Source organism: Bombina bombina, chromosome 1 (assembly GCF_027579735.1).
Source record: "Bombina bombina isolate aBomBom1 chromosome 1, aBomBom1.pri, whole genome shotgun sequence".
Taxonomy (NCBI): Eukaryota; Metazoa; Chordata; class Amphibia; order Anura; family Bombinatoridae; genus Bombina; species Bombina bombina.
This window is the reverse complement of record NC_069499.1, coordinates 1,536,397,166-1,536,419,877: the sequence shown is the minus strand read 5'-3', so window position 1 is coordinate 1,536,419,877 and position 22,712 is coordinate 1,536,397,166. Positions and strand designations below refer to the sequence as shown.

Sequence of the window (22,712 nt, the reverse complement as noted above, 5' to 3'; positions counted from 1 at the left end):
ATCAAGAGAATAAAACAAATTAGATAATAGAAGTAAATTAGAAAGTTGTTTAAAATTGCATGCTCTTTCTAAATCATGGAAGAAAAAATGTGGGTTTCATGTCCCTTTAATAGGAGCCCTAGTCTAAAAAGAATGATCTTATTGGAGTAATATGAAGTAATTGATCACTCCAGACTAATCATCAGAAGCCATGCAGAAGTATGCCCACAGGCTGATATATTTAAATGTGATGACTCATTCACTGGCTGTTCATGCTTGTGAACTAACCAATAAGTTAATCTGCTAATCATTCTGAAGTCATCAACCAGAAATGTTTACCTTAGCTCATGACTTTACAAGCCTGATAATGTCTGATGATGTGCAAATAACTTCTAAAGTAGTTTGATGATCATCAAATGACTCCAGGATGGTCTTTAAGATAATCCTGTTTGTCTTGGGAGATTTCTTACAGAATCTTGCAAGATTGGAGACCTTTAGAAAATGTCCTAAAATATTTTAGCTACAAGGTAGCAATTTCGCACTTTTTTGTGCAACAACACCAATTTAGCTATTGGGCTGCATAGGATCTAGAACTGATCCTTGGATCTAGAACTCATTCTTGGATCTAGAACTCATTATTTTCACTAAATACACAGAATAAAACTACACACCTTGTTTTCAGTTGCATGTTTTTCTTTTTCAACCTTACTCAGTGTAAGTTCCAAATTATCAATATCCTTTTTGAGTTCCATCGTCTCATCTTCTAATTTTCTCTTCCGTGTTGAAAGATCTGAACTCATTTCTTCTTCATCCTCTAATCTCTCTTGAAGTTCTTTTATTTTACCTTCCAGCTGAATCTTATTTTTAATGAGTTCATCACATCTTTCTTCTGCATCAGCCAGACTCTGGTTTTCCTATTTTGTAAAGCAACAAAATATTAAAAAAAAATTCACATAAAACAATAATATGTATGATTGAAACAGCTATTTTTGTTGTTTGCTAAACATTTTACACAATTAAGAGTTCAATCACAAACTATAATTTCATGATTATCAGCATGTCAATGGCTGCTGATGAGCTGTTTTCTGTATTGCTGCAATTACAATCAACCATTTCCATTGTTTATCTCCAGAACTTTCATAATTGTTGCAGTGAAAAATGGCACTGTAGTAGACTGTTCTAGTCCTGCAACTTTTCACTTAGCAAAATTACAGCTAAAAGTTGTTGAAAGTCAGTTTAGAAATACAGAAAAAACAAACAGCAAAAAGGAACCATAACCTTAAAAATTCTGACCATATTTCTTATAAAGTGTAAAGGGACATGAAACCCAATTTTTTCTCTCTCATGATATAGATAGAGAAAGCAATTTTAAATAACTTTCTAATTTATTTCTATTATCTAATTTGTTACATTCTCTTTGTATCCTTTGTTGTAAAGTATACCTAGGTACTTTCAGAAGCTGCTGATTGGTGGTTGAACATATATGCCTTCAACAAAGGAAACCAAGGCAATGAAGCAAATTAGATCGTACATTGGAAAGTTGTTGTATGACCTATCAGAATCATGAAATAATTGTTTTTTTTGTTTCATGTTCCTTTAATTAGTTTGTTAGCCTTATACGTATCCCAGGCTTTCCCAGGCCACAGTGCTTGCCTTTATCACCTATAATGAAAGTTTATTTTATAAATCAACCGCCCTTTCTGTTGAGAAGTGTTCCACAATTTACCCCTCAACCTACTGACCTTCAACATGAGATCATGACACCTTGTTGTGGTGTTGCTTTTTTTTGTAAAAAATATTTCAGTGTTAGCCGAAGTTTGTTAATAAATTCTTATTGTATCACCTCTCTAGCTTCTCTCCTCTAATCTATAAATATTTTGTCCATTGAATCTTTCTTTGTCAGTTTTATTCTGTAGACCGTGTACCATTTAATAGGCCTCCTTTAAACACATGCCAGTTTGTTTATATCCTGCTGAAGATAACAGAATTTATGCTTACCTGATAAATTACTTTCTCCAACGGTGTGTCCGGTCCACGGCGTCATCCATTACTTGTGGGATATTCTCCTCACCCACAGGGAAAGGCAAGGAGAGCACACAGCAAGAGCTGTCCATATAGTCCCTCCCAGGCTCCGCCCCCCCCAGTCATTCGACCGACGGTTAGGAGAAAAAAAGGAGAAACTATAGGGTGCCGTGGTGACTGTAGTGTATAGAGAGAAATTTTTCAAACCTGATTAAAAAACCAGGGCGGGCCGTGGACCGGACACACCATTGGAGAAAGTAATTTATCAGGTAAGCATAAATTCTGTTTTCTCCAACATTGGTGTGTCCGGTCCACGGGGTCATCCATTACTTGTGGGAACCAATACCAAAGCTTTAGGACACGGATGAAGGGAGGGAGCAAATCAGGTTACCTAAACAGAAGGCACCACGGCTTGCAAAACCTTTCTCCCAAAAATAGCCTCCGAAGAAGCAAAAAGTATCAAATTTGTAGAATTTGGCAAAAGTGTGCAGAGAAGACCATGTTGCTGCCTCACATATCTGATCAACAGAAGCCTCGTTCTTGAAGGCCCATGTGGAAGCCACAGCCCTAGTAGAGTGAGCTGTGATTCGTTCAGGAGGCTGCCGTCCGGCAGTCTCATAAGCCAATCGGATAATGCTTTTCAGCCAGAAAGAAAGAGAGGTAGCAGTAGCTTTTTGTCCTCTCCTCTTACCAGAATAAACGACAAACAAAAAAGAAGTTTTGTCTGAAATCCTTTGTTGCTTCTAAATAGAACTTTAAAGCACGGACTACATCTAAATGGTGTAACAAATGTTCCTTCTTTGAAACTGGATTCGGACACAAAGAAGGGACAACTATTTCCTGGTTAATATTCTTGTTGGAAACAACTTTTGGAAGAAAACCAGGCTTGGTACGCAAAACAACCTTATCTGAATGGAACACCAGATAGGGTGGATCACACTGCAAAGCAGATAGTTCAGAAACTCTTCTAGCAGAAGAAATAGCAACCAAAAACAGAACTTTCCAAGATAGTAACTTGATATCTATGGAATGTAAGGGTTCAAATGGAACCCCTTGAAGAACTGAAAAAACTAAATTTAGACTCCAGGGAGGAGTCAAAGGTCTGTAAACAGGTTTGATTCTGACCAAAGCCTGTACAAAAGCTTGTACATCTGGCACAGCTGCCAGTCGTCTGTGTAACAAGACAGATAAAGCAGATCTCTGTCCTTTTAGAGAACTCGCTGACAATCCCTTATCCAAACCTTCTTGTTAGAAAGGAGAGGATCCTGGGAATATTAATCCATGAGAATCCCTTGGATTCACACCAACAGATATATCCTTTCCATATTTTATGGTAAATCCTTCTAGTCACAGGTTTTCTGGCTTGGACCAGAGTATCTATCACTGAATCTGAAAACCAGCGCTTGGATAAAATCAAGCGTTCAATTTCCAAGCAGTCAGCTGGAGAGAAACTAGATTTGGATGTTCGAATGGACCTTGCACTAGAAGATCCTGTCTCAAAGGTAGCTTCCATGGTGGAGCCGATGACATATTCACCAGGTCTGCATACCAAGTCCTGCGTGGCCACGCAGGAGCTATCAGAATCACTGAGGCCTTCTCCTGTTTGATCCTGGCTACAAGCCTGGGAAGGAGAGGGAACGGTGGAAATGCATAAGCTAGGTTGAACGACCAAGGCGTTACTAATGCATCCACTAGAGTCGCCTTGGGATCCCTGGATCTGGACCCGTAGCAAGGAACCTTGAAGTTCTGACGAGACGCCATCAGATCCATGTCTGGAATGTCCCATAATTGAGTCAACTGGGCAAAAACCTCCGGGTGGAGTTCCCACTCCCCCGGATGGAAAGTCTGACGACTCAGATAATCCGCCTCCCAGTTGTCTACTCCTGGGATGTGAATTGCAGATAGATGGCAGGAGTGATCCTCCGCCCATTTGATGATCTTGGATACCTCTCTCATCGCCAAGGAACTCTTTGTTCCTCCCCGATGGTTGATGTAAGCTACAGTCGTCATGTTGTCTGACTGGAATCTTATGAATCCGGCCTTCGCTAGTTGAGGCCAAGCCCGGAGAGCATTGAATATCGCTCTCAGTTCCAGGATGTTTATCGGGAGAAGAGACTCTTCCCGAGACCATAGACCCTGAGCTTTCAGGGAATCCCAGACCGCGCCCCAGCCTAATAGACTGGCGTCGGTCGTGACAATGACCCACTCTGGTCTGCGGAAACTCATTCCCTGAGACAGGTGATCCTGTGACAACCACCAACGGAGTGAGTCTCTGGTCATCTGGTCTACTTGAATCTTTGGAGACAAGTCTGTATAGTCCCCATTCCACAGCTTGAGCATGCACAGTTGTAATGGTCTTAGATGAATTTGAGCAAAAGGAACTATGTCCATTGCTGCAACCATCAACCCTACTACTACCATGCACTGAGCTATGGAAGGCTGCAGAATAGAGTGAAGAACTTGACAAGCTTTAGAAGCTTTGACTTTCTGACTTTTGTCAGGAAGATCTTCATTTCTAAAGAATCTATTATTGTTCCCAAGAAGGGAACTCTTGTCGACGGAGACAGGGAACTCTTTTCTACGTTCACCTTCCACCAGTGAGATATGAGAAAGGCTAGAACAATGTCTGTATGAGCCTTTGCTTTGGAAAGAGACGACGTTTGGATTAGAATGTCGTCCAGATAAGGTGCCACTGCAATACCCCTTGGTCTTAGAACCTCTAGAAGGGACCCTAGCACCTTTGTGAAAATCCTTGGATGATCTTTGTGGATAGGAATATGTAGATACGCATCCTTTAAATCCACGGTAGTCATAAATTGACCCTCCTGGATTGTAGATAAAATTGTTTGAATGGTTTCCATTTGAACGATGGAACTCTGAGAAATTTGTTTAGAATTTTTAAATCCAGAATTGGTCTGAAAATTCCCTCTTTTTTGGGAACTACAAACAGGTTTGAGTAAAACCCCCGACCTTGTTCCACAGTTGGAACTGGGTGTATCACTCCCATCTTTAACAGGTCTTCTACACAATGTAAGAATTCCTGTCTCTTTATTTGGTTTGAAGATAAGTTAGACATGTGGAACCTTCCCCTTGAGGGTAGTTCCTTGAACTCCAGAAGAAAACCCTGAGAGACTATTTCTAGTGTCCAGGGATCCTGAACATCTCTTGCCTAAGCCTGAGCAAAGAGAGAGAGTCTGCCCCCTACTAGATCCGGTCCAGGATCGGGGGCTACGCCTTCATGCTGTTTTGGTAGCAGCAGCAGGCTTCTTGGCCTGTTTACCCTTGTTCCAGCCTTGCATTGATTTCCAAGCTGGTTTAGTCTGGGAAGCGTTACCCTCTTGTCTAGAGGCTGCCGAGTTGGAAGCCGGTCCGTTCCTGAAATTGTGAATGTAACGAAAATTGGACTTATTCTTAGCCTTGAAAGGTTTATCTTGTGGGAGGGCATGGCCCTTTCCCTCAGTGATGTCTGAAATAATCTCTTTCAATTCTGGCCCAAAAAGGGTCTTACCTTTGAAAGGGGTATTAAGCAATTTTGTCTTGGAAGATACATCCGCCGACCAAGACTTTAGCCAGAGCGCTCTACGTGCCCCAATTGTAAACCCTGAATTTTTCGCCACTAACCTCGCTAACTGCAAAGCGGTGTCTAAAATAAAGGAATTAGCTAACTTAAGTGCGTGAATTCTGTCCATGACTTCCTCATACGGAGTCTCCCTACTGAGCGACTTTTCCAGTTCCTCGAACAAGAACCACGCCGCTGTAGTGACAGGAATAATGCACGAAATAGGTTAAAGGAGGTAACCTTGCTGTACAAAAATCTTTTTAAGCAAACCCTCCAATTTTTTATCCATAGGATCTTTGAAAGCACAATTGTCCTCAATAGGAATGGTCGTGCGCTTGGCTAGAGTAGAAACCGCCCCCTCGACCTTAGGGACTGTTTGCCATGTGTCCTTCCTGGGGTCGACCATAGGGAACAATTTCTTAAATATAGGAGGAGGGACAAAAGGTATGCCTGGCTTCTCCCACTCCTTATTCACTATGTCCGCCACCCGTTTAGGTATCGGAAAAGCATCAGGGTGCACCGGGACCTCAAGGAACTTGTCCATCTTGCACAATTTTTCTGGGTTGACCAGATTGTCACAATCATCCAGAGTAGATAGCACCTCCTTAAGTAATGCGCGGAGATGCTCTAATTTTGATTTAAATGTCACAACATCAGGTTCTGCCTCCTGAGAAATTCTTAGTGTATCAGAAATTTCACCATCTGACAAACCCTCCCTCACTGCCACTTCAGATTGGTGTGAGGGTATGACAGAAAAAATATCATCAGCGCCCTCCTGCTCTACAGTGTTTAAAACAGAGCAATCGCGCTTTCTCTGAAATGCTGGCATTTTGGATAAAATATTAGCTATGGAGTTATCCATTACTGCCGTCAATTGCTGCATAGTAACAAGCATTGGCGCGCTAGAAGTACTAGGGGTCGCCTGCGCGGGCATAACTGGTATAGACACAGAAGGAGATGATGTAGAACTATGTCTACTTCCTTCATCTGAGGAATCATCCTGGGCAACTTTACAATTTGTGACAGTACTGTCCTTACTTTGTTTGGACGCTATGGCACAATTATCACACATATTTGAAGGGGGAACCACATTGGCTACCATACATACAGAACATGATCTATCTGAAGGTACAGACATGTTAAACAGGCTTAAACTGGTTAATAAAGCACAAAAACCGTTTTAAAACAAAACCGTTACTGTCTCTTTAAATGTTAAACAGGGCACACTTTATTACTGAATATGTGAAAAACTATGAAGGAATTATCCAATCTTTACCAAATTTTCACCACAGTGTCTTAATGCATTCAAAGTATTGCACCCCAATTTTCAAGCTGTTAACCCTTAAAATGTGGAAACCGGAGCCGTTTTTAATTTTAACCCCCTTACAGTCCCAGCTACAGCCTTTGCTGTGACTTCACCAATCCCAGGGGGGTATATGATATCAAATGTAGCCTTCTAGGAACGTTTTTAGTGGATTCCAGACCCACACACATGCAGCTGCATGTACTGTACTCAAAAGTAACTGCACAGTAATGGCGCGAAAATGAGGCTCTGCCTACTACAGAGAAAGGCCCTTCCTGACTGGGAAGGTGTCTTAACAAGTGCCTGGTGCTAAAAAACGTTTCCCAATGTTATAAAAGTGTGAAATTCAACTTCAAACTGCATATAATACTTAAATAAAGCAATCAATTTAGCCCTTAAGAGTGTCTACCAGTGTATAGCCCATAATAAGCCCTTTATTCTGTTTGATTTTTGACTAAGAAAATGGCTTACCAATCCCCATGAGTGAAAATGACAGCCTTCCAGCATTACACAGTCTTGTTAGAAAAATGGCTAGTCATACCTTGAGCAGAAAAGTCTGCAAACTGTTCCCCCCAACTGAAGTTCTCTCATCTCAACAGTCCTGTGTGGGAACAGCAACTGATTTTAGTTACTGTCTGCTAAAATCATAATCCTCTTTTAAACAGAACTCTTCATCTCTTTCTGTTTCAGAGTAAATAGTACATACCAGCACTATTTTAAAATAACAAACTCTTGATAGAAGAATAAAAAACTACAACTAAACACCACAAACTCCTCACCATCCCCGAGGAGATGCTACTTGTTCAGAGCGGCAAGGAGAATGACTGGGGGGGCGGAGCCTGGGAGGGACTATATGGACAGCTCTTGCTGTGTGCTCTCCTTGCCTTTCCCTGTGGGGGAGGATAATATCCCACAAGTAATGGATGACGCCGTGGACCGGACACACCAATGTTGGAGAAATGGCCTCCAAAACTGCACACACTAGATGAGACCACACTTGTGATCTGTAAAGCCCTGATCCTCTTTTGTAACAGTAAATAATTTGTTATTGAGTCTGAAATTAATATTTCCCCCCTAAATGCTTAATTTTTGCACTTTGTGATGTTGAACTTCTAAATTTTTTACATCGCTTTTCATTTGATTCATCCTCAGGACACCAAGGGTTCCATTTGCAGCCCCAGAGTAAATGCTAGTTAAGTAGCTGAGTTCTTCAGATTGCTGCTAATTGTGGCAGATTTTGCAATCATATCTGATCATATGATTGACAGCCCCTGCTCATGCATGATTGGCAGTGTGTGAGCAGGGGGTAGCATTTCACAAGCAGCAGCATATGAAATGTTAAATGCAAAGCCAGTGAAGTTCATGATAAATGAAGCCACAACTTTAAAACAAACATGCATAACATTCTGTATAGCATATCAAGATATTCACCCATCCCTATTGTTTCCCTGATAACTGCTTTGTCCTTGTACTGTACCTAGTGAACAAACAATATTCATAGAAGCTCCTGAAGCTGTTGAAGGGCAGTGTTCTTAAAGGAACAGTAAAGTGAAAAAACAAAACAAAGAAAACGTGTATGATTCAGATAGAGCATACAATTTTAAACAACTTTCCAATTTACTTATTTTCTTAAATTTGCTTCTTTGTCTTGGTATCCTTTGTTAAAGGGTATACCTAGGTAGGTTCAGGAGCTGTAGTGTACTCACTACTGAGAACTAGCAGCTCTTGTCATTGGCTCCCCAGATATGTTCTACTAGCCCCAGTAGTACATTGCTGTTCTGTTCCTGAGCTTATTCAACCAAGGATACCAAGAGATCAAGGCAAATTTGATAATAGAAGTAAAATTAAAAGTTGATTAAAACTACATGCTCTATTGGAATGACGAATGTTAAATTTTGACTTTACTGTCCCTTTAAGGCTCAATCATTTTAAAATTAATTGTGGATGACCTATCTATACAAAGTGGGATATCCTGACATAATGATGAATATATAGTTGTGTTGAGAGCCCCAATAGACAATATCTCACACTTAAAACGTGAGCTGCTGGTGCAATGATAAATGCGGACAGCAAATTGCTGCCTGCTGGCCACGATACCGTGTGGACAGGTTGGCTGGAGTGAGCCTTGTCCGCCCGGGCTTCTTAAATGTCGCCCTATACCTGCAGTGGTTGTCAAAATATACTGAATGAAATGGTATTTTTGTCATGTACATATACTCTAGTGTTTATGAAACTGGAAGATTATTTAAATTGCATTTAGTTAACAAAAAAACGTTTTAGTAGATTAAAATTGCAAACGGAATAGTAATTTTAAAGGGACAATGAACCCAAATTTTTTCTTTCGTGATTCAGATAGAGCATGCAATTTTAAGCAACTTTCTAATTTACTCCTATTATCAAATGTTCTTCATTCTCTTTGTATCTTTATTTGGAATGCAAGAATGTAAGTTTAGATGCTGGCCCATTTCTGGTGAACAACCTGTTTTTTTTTTTTTTGCTGATTGGAGGATAAATTCATCCACCAATGAACAAGTGCTTTCCAGGGTTCTGAACCAAACAAATAGCTTAGATGCCTTATTTTTCAAATAAAGATAACAAGAGAACGAAGAAAATTGATATTAGGAGTAAATTAGAAAGTTGCTTAAAATTGCATGCTCTATCTGAATCATGAAAGAAAAAAATTGGGTTCAGTATCCCTTTAAGTCTGAAATGTCAAAATGATTAAAGCTACTTTGGCTGTCGATTTTTTATCTGTTTTATTTTTTTGACATATTTTAAGCTACACATACCGAATCTACTTGGAGTAGCAGGTCATTCTTCTCTTGCATAAGCGACACCATTTTCTCTTCAGTCTCTTTTCTCTTTGCTTCTGATTTAGCAAGTTCATCTTTAAGCTTTTCAACCTCTTCTTTCAGATTGTGCAACTCTTTTTCAGTCTCAGCACTCTTCAGTAGAGGTTTGATCTTGAAGTACAATTTCATCCATGGCCAATGCTTCACATTCATGAACGACCGAACATTATACTGAATTGTAGTAATGGCATCTCTGCAAGAACAATTTAGACCGCTTAATAAAGCTTTCAAGTAGTCCAGCACAATATACACTGTACTGACCAAATTTCAACTATTATAAATGCGTTATAATTTGCTATTACATGGTCATTTAAAAATTCAAGTCTTCATTCTATAATCAGTTATAAACAATGTGCTGACTGTATTTGGTGTATCCAATCTTCAACAGTGGAAATACTAAACAATCAAAAGTATATTCAGACAATGCACATTTTTAAGCATAAATATTTTTGAGCCACTCTGGATACTATTCAAACTTGCAATAAGGGGTTTTCAGATATGGTTATCCGCATAACATTAGACCAGACAGTAAAAGAAAAGGGGTTGAACGATTGCCATATATAAGAAGATAGGAGGTGGGACGATGTATATGGTGAGAGGAAGAAGAAATAAGACGGTTGGTAAAGAGACATATTAAAGGTAGATTGAGAGCCCTGATCTCCTGCACATGAAGTTATGCATAAGGTAATATGAAAATAATAATGAGAATATTTTTACCTTCTCTCCAACATTTTCTTAAATTCTTCTCTCATAAGAAATCCTCTGCAAATTGCCTGGGTGCGAGTTATCAGCTGAGCAAGGCGTTCATCTCTCATTTCTTCAAGAACTCCCAAGAGTCCAGCTTTAAAAAATACCTAAGAACAAAAACAAGAGTCATACAGCTTTCATCTATCAATAGACATGCAAATAATAATAATAAAATATATATATATATATATACAGGTATATATATATATATATATATATATATATATATATATATATATATATATATATATATATATAAACATAATTTTAGAATCAAAATAATTAGAATAAAAGGGTACAACATGGAGAAAGATACAAACATATTTTAAATATTTATTTAATTTTTTTTTAAACAATGTTATAATATCTGACTCACAGAAGTGAACAAGAGGCTGGTCATGAGTGTTCTACAGGGACGGCAGGGGTTTTGATTTTGAGTCTAAACCTTTGCCAACAATGCACTATTTTGTAAAGATTTGATTGCCTTTCTGAAGTATCTTGTATCACATTGAGTCTCTCTGTTTCAAAGCTAACTGGGTTGTCTCTGTTTTCTTTCATTTCTCTTTATATTTATTTTTTAATGTGCATATGTTAGAGTAGACTGTTTTATTTTTTGGTTCTATGCAAAATTAATGTACATGAACGACCTCTGTAGCTAGTGATGTTTGTTCATTACATTTCAGGATAACAATTTTAAACAAATATGGGCAATATATTACCCCAGGAATGATAGTTTTATCCATTTTACATTTATAGGTTTTTCTTATATATTATGCTTTTCATCAAAAGATACCAAGAGAACAAAGAAAAAATTAAAATAGAAGTAAATTTGAAAGTTGTTTAAAATTTCATGCTCTATCAGGATCATGAAACAAAAAATTTGGGTTTCATATCCCTTAAATGGTTTTGTGACAGCAGTGTACATTCTTTGCTATTTTTCTTGTAGCTTAACTTAAAGGGGCCAAATTATCAAGCTCCGAATGGAACTTGATGCCCCTGTTTCCGCGCAAGTCTTCAGGCTCGATAACTTGTCTGCCTGCTCTGAGGCTGTGGACATCAATCCGCCCGATCCTATACGATCAGGCTGATTGACACCCCCTGCTAGCGGCCGATTGGCCGCAAATCTGCAGGGGGCTGCATTGCACAAGCAGTTCACAAGAACTGCTTGTGCAATGATACATGCCAACATTGTATGCTGTCGGTATTTAGCAATGTGTGGCGGACATGATACGCTACATCGTATAATGTTCATCCTCACTTTAATAAATCGGCCCCATAGAGTAAACACAATCCCTGTGGGCATCAACAGTGATCATTGTATAGGTAGAAAAAAAATTCACTTTACCTAATGTTACGGTTACCCTTAGTCTCGCTGAGAGATGGACCGCTTAGTAGCCTGGATCCCTATTGCTAAAGAGGGGAGAAGCTGCTTTCCATAGTATTCTATATGAGTCTCGCAAATATAGAATAATCTCCCTTAGCTGCAGTACAGCTAGGATACCCTTCTGCCCACAAAAACGAGTCAACGCTGCGATTGAGGGTCAAACAAGAACTCAGGACTGGGATGCCCAGCCTGCTTTTTATTAAGGTTACATGCACACAGGGCACTCCCAGGGGGAGAGGGGGGGAAGCACAAAATCCCCCATCACACATTTAGATAGAGAGCACTGTCCTTTGACAGGCCACAATAGGATTACAGTACTTAAGCTAACAAGTTTACAAGTTCATCTTATCAATTAGCAGTCTGGCTCCAGAGGTGATTAGACAATAGTTTCTAAAAGCTGAAAAAAAAGAGTTAACTCTTTATGAAATGATACTTGTTACGGTTTTCTTGGAGCCCTTCTTAGGCGCTGGCTTGCTGGTTCAGGCATTGCTGCTGGGAAATAAGCTCTTCACAACAAAATAACTAATGCTTCTGTAACAGTGCTCCCTTTCTGTGGAACACTCTGGCAGACACGGTCTGACCCCTTTTCGGGGCAGACTAAGGCTGTCCAGACCGCTGGTTATGCGGGGCTGAGGTCGGTTTGTCTGGACAACCCGTCGGCGTTGCCATTCTGTTTCCCAGGTCTGTAAGTAATGGTGAAATTGAAGGGTTGCAACGATAAGCTCCAACGTAATAGCCTGCCGTTATCTCCAGAGACCCGGTTCAGCCACACCAACGGGTTATGGTCGGTGACCAGAGTGAACTCCTGACCATATAAATAGGGAGTCAATTTCTTTAATGCCCACACCAAAGCCAAACACTCCTTTTCGACCGCTGCATAGCTGACTTCGCGGGGGCAGGAGCTTCCGGCTGATGTAGGCAACTGGATGCTCCCCTCCATCTTCGCCTACTTGGCTGAGGACGGCTCCCAGCCCGAACATGGAAGCATCTGTATGGACGATAAAACGTTTGTTAAGGGCTGGGGCTGCCAAGACAGGAGCGTTAATTAGAGCATTTTTGAGAGCCTGGAAAGCCGTTTCACAGTGGGGAGACCACAGGACCTGTCGAGGTAAGTTCTTTTTGGTCAAGTCAGTCAGGGGTTTGGCAAGTGTGCTGTAGTCTGGTATGAACCGTCTATAGTACCCTGCCGTGCCCAGGAAGGCTAGGACCTGAGTCTTAGTGATGGGGGTGGGCCAATTGGCGACAGCTTCTATTTTGGCCGGCTCTGGTCGCTGCTTTCCACACCCCACCCGGTGACCCAGGTACTGTACCTCGGCCATCCCAAAGTGGCATTTTTCTGGCTTCAGAGTCAGGCCAGCAGCCTGGATCTGATCCAGAACCATTCCCACATGAGCTAAGTGGTCCTCCCAGGACTCACTGTGGATCGCTATGTCGTCCAGGTAGGCGCAAGCAAAACTCTGGAAGCCATCCAGGAGCCTATCCACCAAGCGCTGGAATGTAGCTGGGGCATTCTTCATCCCAAACGGCATTACCCTAAACTGATATAAGCCGAATGGAGTGACGAATGCCGACTTGGGGATAGCCTCCGGGGCCAGGGGAATCTGCCAGTAACCTTTGCAGAGGTCAATAGTGGTCAGGTAATTTCCCCTGGCTATACGATCGAGTAGCTCGTCTACCCTGGGCATAGGGTAAGCGTCCGTCACGGTCTTTTCATTGAGCCTCCGATAGTCTACGCAGAACCGGGTGGTCCCATCTTTCTTGGGCACCAAGACAACTGGGGAGGCCGAGGGACTATCGGAGGGCTCAATTACCCTGAGCTGGAGCATCTCATCGATCTCCTTCTTCATTCCTGTCCTAACTGCTTCAGGGATTCGGTACGGAGCCTGGCGCAAGGGAGCTTGTCCCGGAGTATCTACCTGGTGGGTGGTTAAAGTAGTGTACCCTGGCTTCAGGGAGAAGGTGAGGTGTTTGGACTGGAGGAGTTGGTTGAGCTGCTCCCTTTCAGTGGGGCTAAGTCGGTCCCCTATCTGAACCTGCGCCACTATACCTGTGGGGAGGCTCTTTTCTAATAGGTCTGGAATGGGTAAACTGTCGGGGTCTTCCTGAGGGGAACAACATACGGCCGTCACGTTCTCTGGTCGCTCAAAATATTCCTTGAGCATGTTTACATGGAATGTCTTTCTAAGATTGTTGTCGTGGCAGCTAGCTATCACATAAGTGGTGTCTCCCCTTTTCTCTACGATCTGGTAGGGACCCTGCCAGGACGCCTGCAATTTGTCTGTCTTCACCGGCTTAAGTACTAACACCTTTTGTCCTATGGTGAAGATTCTCTTTCGGGCCCCCCGATCGTACCATACTTTCTGTCTTCTCTGGGCCAACTGGAGATTAGCCCGCACGGATTTGGCTAATTGCTCCATTCGGTCCCTGAGTTCCAGCACGTATGGCACAATTGGGACACCGTCAGCCTCCATCTCTCCCTCCCAGTGCTCCCGGATCAGGTTTAGGGGTCCCCGTACCTTTCTTCCGTAGAGCAACTCGAAGGGAGAGAACCCTGTCGTTTCCTGGGGCACCTCCCGATAAGCAAATAGGAGGTGCGGCAGGAAGCGTTCCCAGTCTCGGTATTCCTGAGTGAACGTCTTGAGCATTTGCTTGAGGGTCCCATTGAACCTCTCACACAGCCCGTTCGTCTGGGGGTGGTATGGGGAGCTCAGGAGGGACTTAATTTTGCAAACCTGCCAGAGTTGTTGGGTCAATTCAGCCGTAAATTGGGTGCCTCGGTCGGATAGGATTTCTTTTGGAAATCCTACCCGGGAGAACACCTGTACTAGTGCATTCGCTACCGTATCCGCTTGTATGTTGGATAGGGCGACAGCCTCTGGGTACCTGGTAGCGTAGTCCACTACGGTAAGAATGTATCGCTTACCGGAGGGACTAGGGGTAGCCAGTGGTCCCACTAGGTCAATAGCAACCCGGCTGAAGGGTTCCTCTACAATGGGCATATTTACTAGCTGGGCTTTAGGGTGATCGCCTCGCCTTCCTACTCGTTGACACACATCGCAGGTGTTACAGTAAGTTCTAACGTCAGCGTGCACCCCTGGCCAAAAGAACGTGTGAGTAATGCGGTGTAGGGTACGGGTAACGGCTAGGTGGCCTGCTAAGGGGATGTCGTGGCCTATTTTGAGGATTTCTTGACGGTATTTGTGGGGCACTACCAGCTGTCGCCTACGCTGTCCCCTTTTCTCTGTCCAGCGGTATAGTTTCCCTTTTTCCCATAAGAATGTTTCGTTATCTGCCCCGCCCCCTCCGGTCTCTGCTCGTTCCCGGTACTTTTGTAAGGTCGGGTCAGTCTTAGACTCTGCCTTGAAAGCATCTGGGGTGTCCCAGGGTATGGGGCCTAACCTGTCAGGCAAGGTCGGGGTAGGTCTTACCTGTGTCTCCCGCACTGGTGAGAGCTCTCGCTCCGTCCGGGCTTGGGCCCGTGTAGTCACTGGGTCCGCCTCGTTGTTGCATACTGGAGCATAGGCAGAAGTCATGGGGCCCAAATCGTTGCCCAGTAGTACTTCGGCAGGTAAATTATCCATTAGGCCCACGTTCACAGCCCCCTTTCCCGCTCCCCAATCAAGATGCACTTTAGCTGTTGGAATTTTGTACACATCCCCCCCCGCCACTCTAACGGCCACAGTCTGTCCGGATCGCTTGTGCTCTGGCACCAAATGACTCTGTACCAGCGTGATAGTAGCCCCTGTGTCTCGCAATCCCTCGGTAGATCGCCCCTCGAGCCATACCCTCTGCCGATGGTGCTGGCGGTTATCTGAGGCAGCATATACAGGGTCTGCCTCGTGAAGCGGCCCCACATATCCCTCCATAGGGGCCTCTTGGTTAACACAGAGGGCCCGGGCCGGATGATAGGACCCAGAGGGGTAATTGTAATTCCTGGGTGTCTGGTGCGTATTAAGGGGGCAGCTAGCCATGAAATGCCCTGGTTGCTTGCATCGGTGGCAAGTCGGTCTGGGACGCTCAGAGCTGTTATTGGGTGGTCCTGAGTGTCGGACGGGCCCTGTGGGCACCGGGGCTCGGAATTCAGCACGAGGGGGTGCACGGTAAACCTCTCTGGGTTCGACCCGTGCTGGAGCTCGGTAGTTCATGGGTTCGTGAAGACGGGAGTCATAATGTTCATCGGCCAATTTGGCTGCTTCTTCTAAGGTAGAAGGCCGCCTGTCTCGCAGCCATTCCTTCCCTTGCTGTTCCATGCCATTATAAAAATGTTCTAAGAGAAACAATTGTAAAATTTCCTCCCCAGTCACCGCTTTACTTCCGCTCAGCCAGTGATTTGCCGCTCTCCGCATTCGGTGCGCCCATTCCATATGGGTATCGTTAGGCTTCTTTTCCGTGCCCCGAAACTGTCGGCGATACGTGTCCGGAGTTACAGCGTACCGTCGCAACAGTGTCTCCTTAACTAGCTCATACTGTGTCACTTCCTCAGCACCCAGAGTACGAAAGGCTTCCAGGGCTCGCCCGGATAGTTTCCCAGACAATATCGTGGGCCACTCTCTGTTGGGAATCTGGTGCAGGGCACATTGCCTTTCGAAGTCCGCCAAATATTCATCAATCCCTGTCTCGCTCTCTAGGAAGGGTCGAAATGCCGCATAGGGTATCTTGGGCCTCCCAGCATTTTCGACAGGGATGATTACCTGCGGGGCTTCAGCATTGCGGTGTGCGTTCGCTAGGTTGAGTTCGTGGGCTCGAGTCTCTCGTATATCCTCGTCCGCCTCCGCCATCAACTGCTGTACCAATTCCATGGAGGGGTTCGGCCCGTATAATGAGAGCCTTTCCCGAACAATCCTGGTTTTTTCGTCACTAATCGTGGTCGGTGTTTCCGCCATTGTGAAGCTCTGATCCAGTTCGGTCAATTCTGCGATCAGCTCTCTCCTCGGGCGGTTGCTGGCGTACCCCCCTCTGCTTTCAAGTAAATCTTTTAGGGTTGTACGCTTCAATTTTTCGTAAGCGCTCTCCATCCATTCTGTACCTCTCCTAGGAAATCCAGGAAAATCCAGCCGCTGCCGCCAAATGTTACGGTTACCCTTAGTCTCGCTGAGAGATGGACCGCTTAGTAGCCTGGATCCCTATTGCTAAAGAGGGGAGAAGCTGCTTTCCATAGTATTCTATATGAGTCTCGCAAATATAGAATAATCTCCCTTAGCTGCAGTACAGCTAGGATACCCTTCTGCCCACAAAAACGAGTCAACGCTGCGATTGAGGGTCAAACAAGAACTCAGGACTGGGATGCCCAGCCTGCTTTTTATTAAGGTTACATGCACACAGGGCACTCCCAGGGGGAGAGGGGGGGAAGCACAAAATCCCCCATCACACATTTAGATAGAGAGCACTGTCCTTTGACAGGCCACAATAGGATTACAGTACTTAAGCTAACAAGTTTACAAGTTCATCTTATCAATTAGCAGTCTGGCTCCAGAGGTGATTAGACAATAGTTTCTAAAAGCTGAAAAAAAAGAGTTAACTCTTTATGAAATGATACTTGTTACGGTTTTCTTGGAGCCCTTCTTAGGCGCTGGCTTGCTGGTTCAGGCATTGCTGCTGGGAAATAAGCTCTTCACAACAAAATAACTAATGCTTCTGTAACACCTAATAAGCATCAAACGATAGAAAATAGATGCTAACTTGAAATACAGACACATGCATAAAATAAATCTCAATGAACACTGAGCTTCATAAGTTTTAATAGATTGGGAGCAAGCCAATAAGCTTCATAAGTTTCAAAAGATTGTGAGCAAGCCAATAAGCTTCATAAGTTTTAATAGATTGGGAGCAAGCCAATAAGCTTCAAAAGTTTCAATAGATTGGGAGCAAGCCAATAAGTTTCATAAGTTTCAATAGATTGGGAGCAAGCCAATAAGAGGATATTAGGACCTCACATCTTCTAATATTCCATCAGGAAATGTGTATAAAGAACAACCCATCCAATTAACATTAATTTATTACAGTTTTGGAAAGTGTCTCATGCATACAAGAAAGTTTAATTATATGCATTACATTGGGGTTTAATTACTGTGAGAACAAAAAAATTATTATGTCTCCAACCTCTATGAAATATCTCACAACAGAGTATTCAAGATGTCTAATTTACTTTATTCATTGTGTATTTACATGCTGACATGCTGTATATTAGTTCAATATATTCATGAGAAACTCTGAGGTCTTGTTAAAAATACCAACCTTAGTATGTCCAAACTTATATTGGGTATGGTCAATGTCTATGGAGCTAAGGAGTTTTTCACAGGCCTTTTTGCTGTCAATGAATTGCCCGTCTGGTATTGCACTCGCATTTAGTACTTTATATCTGTCAAAGGAAACAACATTGAACTTACTGAATGTGTTAAGACAGTGGGCTAGATTACAAGTGGTGCCTTATCTTGCGTGCGTATTACTAGTGGAAAGTAAATGCAAAACGCCAAGCTCAATCTAAATTTGGGCTTGTTGGGTTTGCGCAACTGGAAGCCTCGCGCAAATGGTTAGGGCTAAAAATAAATGTGCACCAAACACAACATAAATGAACATTAAAATAAAGTGTTACACTCATATAAGCATTATCTAATAAAACTTATTCATATAAATATTCAAAATATATACATTTTTTATATGGGTTAATAGGTATATAGTATATGACAAGGTATTTGAATGGAAAGGGCTATATTGTATGTATATGTATATATATATATATATATATATATATATATATGTGTGTGTCTGTGTTTGTATGTATGTATGTATTCATATGTGTAAACACACACACACACACACATATATATATATATATATATATATATATATTTATACACACATACACATAAGTGATAAGTGTTGGGAAGAAGATGTTAAAAGGGTTGCAACATCCAAAGGTACCTCGCATCGTGTTTCACTTGTGCACAAACAATATACTTTAATTTGTGCTGCCCTTGTACCTAGCAGTCATTCAATGTTCATCATCCCTCAACCTGCTTCAATCAGTACCCCCCCATGGAAACTACCACCTATAACAGTGGTACCTTATGGTGGCACCCAACATCTTACATATAACATACCCTCCACCAGCAATCAACCATAACCCAACCTATATTAATAGTGCTCAATCACAATCCAGTCTCATTATTCAGCACCAATGCCATCAACCACCAATACTATTACAATCTGCGTCCCCAGAACTCAGCACCTAAACACTTAAATGGACAGTATACACCAATTTGTATATAACTGCATGTAATAGACACTACTATAAAGAAGAATATGCACAGATTCTGATCTAAAAAGTATAAAACCAGTATAAAACCTTTTAAAAACTTACTTAGAAGATCCATGTTTAGCACTGTTGATGAGGTAGTCTAGGACAGTCACTGAAAGGGGCTGGGTAAACAAAATGAGCAGATACTCCCCACCTCCCCCCCTTCCCTGCATATGAAAAGACAGATAACATAAACAGAAGCCTGCAGGAGTCTGTAAACGCGCGTATACATCTGACACTGTGGGTCTTGGTTAGGAGTTAGGAGAATCAGCACAATGTTATTAAAAAATAAGTGAAACTATACATTTTTATAAAAACACTAACAGATGGGCTATATAAATGAATAATCTACAAAACATCTATGCAAAGAAAAATCTAGTGTACAATGTCCCTTTTATAGCAAACCAAATATATACCCACCTTCCCAGGACAAAATGAGCAACAACCACCCACAGCCCCTATTCTGCGTCATGCATGGTTTCTCTCCCACCCATGAAACCCATAAGTGCAATCAAATGTCCTTAACCAAAGCAGAAGACCTCAGCATCTCTTTTCATTCATATCAATATATGCAGCCAATTACAAGTTTTGTGTGGGATTTCTAATATCATTTTTTTCAGACAAACAACGACTTCATCTAAGGCTAATAAGCTAATCTCATATAACTATATCCATTGTTTCAACCAACCTGTATACATAACTTCAGGTCTCTATTGGAGGAATATTCACTTAGATTTTACCTCTGTTTGAAGTCTCCATAATGAATTCTGCTTGGATATCCTTTTCTGCAAATTCTAATTCCTTCCAGCACACCGTTGCATCTCAACTGATGAATAACTAGCTCATTATCCATCATACCTATCAAAGGAAGATATCTTTACTTCTTGAAAAAAAAGTTGTGTTTTCTATAAAATACAATAAAAGCACTACCTATTTAGACAACTTTTTTTTTATATTACAAAGCAATGGATTTTAGAAAACAACTAGAAGGTTCTTTAGGTCCAAACCTGTTTTTCAATAATCATTTTTTAAGCTAATCTTAAAAGGTCATTAAACACAAAATAAATGCTAAATAGAATGATGCATTCAAAGAAAAGAATAGTCTGAGAAAACATATTTGTTTTTTTAAAATTTTCATTAGCTTTTTAAATATTGACAAAATAAGTGTAAAGTTTTAGTGTCTATAAAACAATGGGAGCTGCCATGTTGTAACTTAGGCTACCTTCTCTTCTGTGGCCAATTAGATCACTAGAGTGTTCAGCCAATGGCTGTGGAATATAACAGAGGCTGTGTGGAATATAACAGAGTTCTGCACTTTCATTTCTATCAGGAACAGAAAACCTCAGAATGGAATTATAGGAAAAGGGGACAAAATAATTAAAGTATATTGCAGAATGTGTGTGTGTATATATATATATATATATATATATATATATATATATATATATATATATACACATAATTTATCATTTTATATTATCATTTCAAAGTGTTTAATGTCCCTTTAAGTTAAAGGGTCATGAAACTCAAAAATGTTCTTTCATGATTTAGAAAGAATATTACATTTTAAACATCTTTCTAATTTACTTCTATTATCTAATTTGCTTCATTCTCCTGATATCCTGTGCTGAAAAGCATATCTATATAGGCTCAATAGCTTCTGATTGGTGGCTGCACATACATGCCTTGTGTGATTGGCTCACCCATGTGCATTGCTATTTCTTCAACAAAGGATATCTAAAGAATGAAGCAAATCAGAGCATAGAAGTACATTGGAATATTGTTCAAAATTGTATTCTCTACCTGAATCATGAAAGAAAAATGTTGGGTTTAGTGTCCTTTTAAAGATGTGTTCACTGTTATGCTCTGCTGAGCGCAGGATATCCTAATCCACAACTTGCCACACTTCTACAATCATGGTGGGAATTTGGCTTGAGATACATAAGAATTTTTTCTTAACATTTGAATCCAGAGTGTAGCCACTACCATTTTATATATTTTCTCTTAAAGGGTTGGCATGGTAACCCTAAATTTGATCTGTTATCAATTACTCTTCAATGCCATTTTTAAGATTCTATTCTATCATAAACATATTACTTCCATGTACCACAGTGTATAATCCATCACCTATCTACACCTTTCTAAGCGCCTTTACTCCTTATATAGGGCTGGAGTATAAGTGGAATGCTAAAGCTAGCGCGTGCAATATTAAAATATTGTGCCCGCAATAATATGTGTACGTGCATTACAATTTGAAAGTGGGGCTTGTTGAATTAGTGAGACTAAAGATCTCATGTATAGGTTAAGCACTAAAAAATGTTGCACCATATATACATGTGTATGTGTGTATACAAACATATGTATATAAATGGTATAAACTTATATTTTACAGAACATACAAATATCTAGAAATATCTATTGAGAAAATATATAAAACATTTTCTTATATGTGAAGAACACTAGAATGTAAACATTTCCTTAACTACCTTCGGGTTAGTGCAGTTGGTCTGATGCGTATATCTGAAGTCCTCAAGTTAGTGCGCGTCAGCTTTCGCTCGCGCTCAAACAATTTACGTTCAACTTGTAAATATTTACTTCAGTCAGTGTTTATGCGTGAGAGAAAGCGCTATATAGTGCATCACTTGTAATATGGCCCATATTGATTGATTCTAACAACTTGTGCTGTATCTTATCTTAGAACTGTAAGTTTGACCATTTTTATAACAGTTGTCACTATAAATCACAAACAAGCCGTATACCTCCCCTCATATGTTTCGCAGTATGGTATTGGTGTTACCATAACTTCTCTTTTTTTATCCTACACATTCTATAACCATTTACATTATTTATACCACAGGCTGCCCATTTTCCTTCAAATACTTATTTTAACAGTAAATCTACACAAATGAGTTACAAATATTTAACACTTGTTTTGATTATAGAAAATGCTTAAAGAAATGTCGCCTTTTAAATGTTTTAAAGGAACTATATATAGTAGAGAGAAGGTTTAGTTAAAACTGCATGCTTTTACTTTGCCTTTATTCAATGAGATAGAAGTTAATTGGCTGACAGGAAAAACTCCCACACCTCTATTGGTGGACAGCAGTACCACAAACACTAGAGCACAGAGACATTTGTTTGTCCTTTCAAAATCCAATAAAAAAATATAAAACACTACAACATCTCATTCTATCATTAAGTAACTCATCTCTTGCATTTTTTTGTAAACATATATTTACCTGGGGTTTTGGTCTCATTTGGTATCAAACAACGTACAAAGTGAGGATGAGTTGTTCTTAAATTAGCCATTAGTTTGTTCAGATTTTCCTGCAATGAAAAAATACATTTAAATTAGAATCCTCCAGGATATTTAGTTGTATTATATAAACTGTAATTACTTTACATGTTGAACTTTACTTAATATCTGGGAATGCTTTTATCCAAACCGCCATTTGATACACTAAATATATGAACATTTTAAAAGGACATAAAACCCAATTTTTTTCATAATTCAGATTGAGAAGATTACAAGTTGTGCGGTATAGCCGTAGCGTACACACCGCGCACAA

The 22,712-nt window shown here is 41.0% G+C and overlaps 1 protein-coding gene across 1 annotated transcript in view; it reads right to left on the bottom strand.

The window, feature by feature from the left end:
• LOC128654585 (myosin-4-like) overlaps positions 1–22,712 on the bottom strand; it is a 192,927-nt gene that overhangs the window by 93,679 nt on the left and 76,536 nt on the right. The window contains exons 16-21 of the mRNA XM_053708583.1: positions 22,383–22,470; positions 19,884–20,001; positions 18,081–18,204; positions 10,433–10,569; positions 9,653–9,908; positions 651–893 (exon numbers count right to left, since the gene is read on the bottom strand). Coding sequence (XP_053564558.1) covers positions 651–893; positions 9,653–9,908; positions 10,433–10,569; positions 18,081–18,204; positions 19,884–20,001; positions 22,383–22,470 — 966 coding nt within the window. The remainder of the gene's footprint in view (positions 1–650; positions 894–9,652; positions 9,909–10,432; positions 10,570–18,080; positions 18,205–19,883; positions 20,002–22,382; positions 22,471–22,712) is intronic.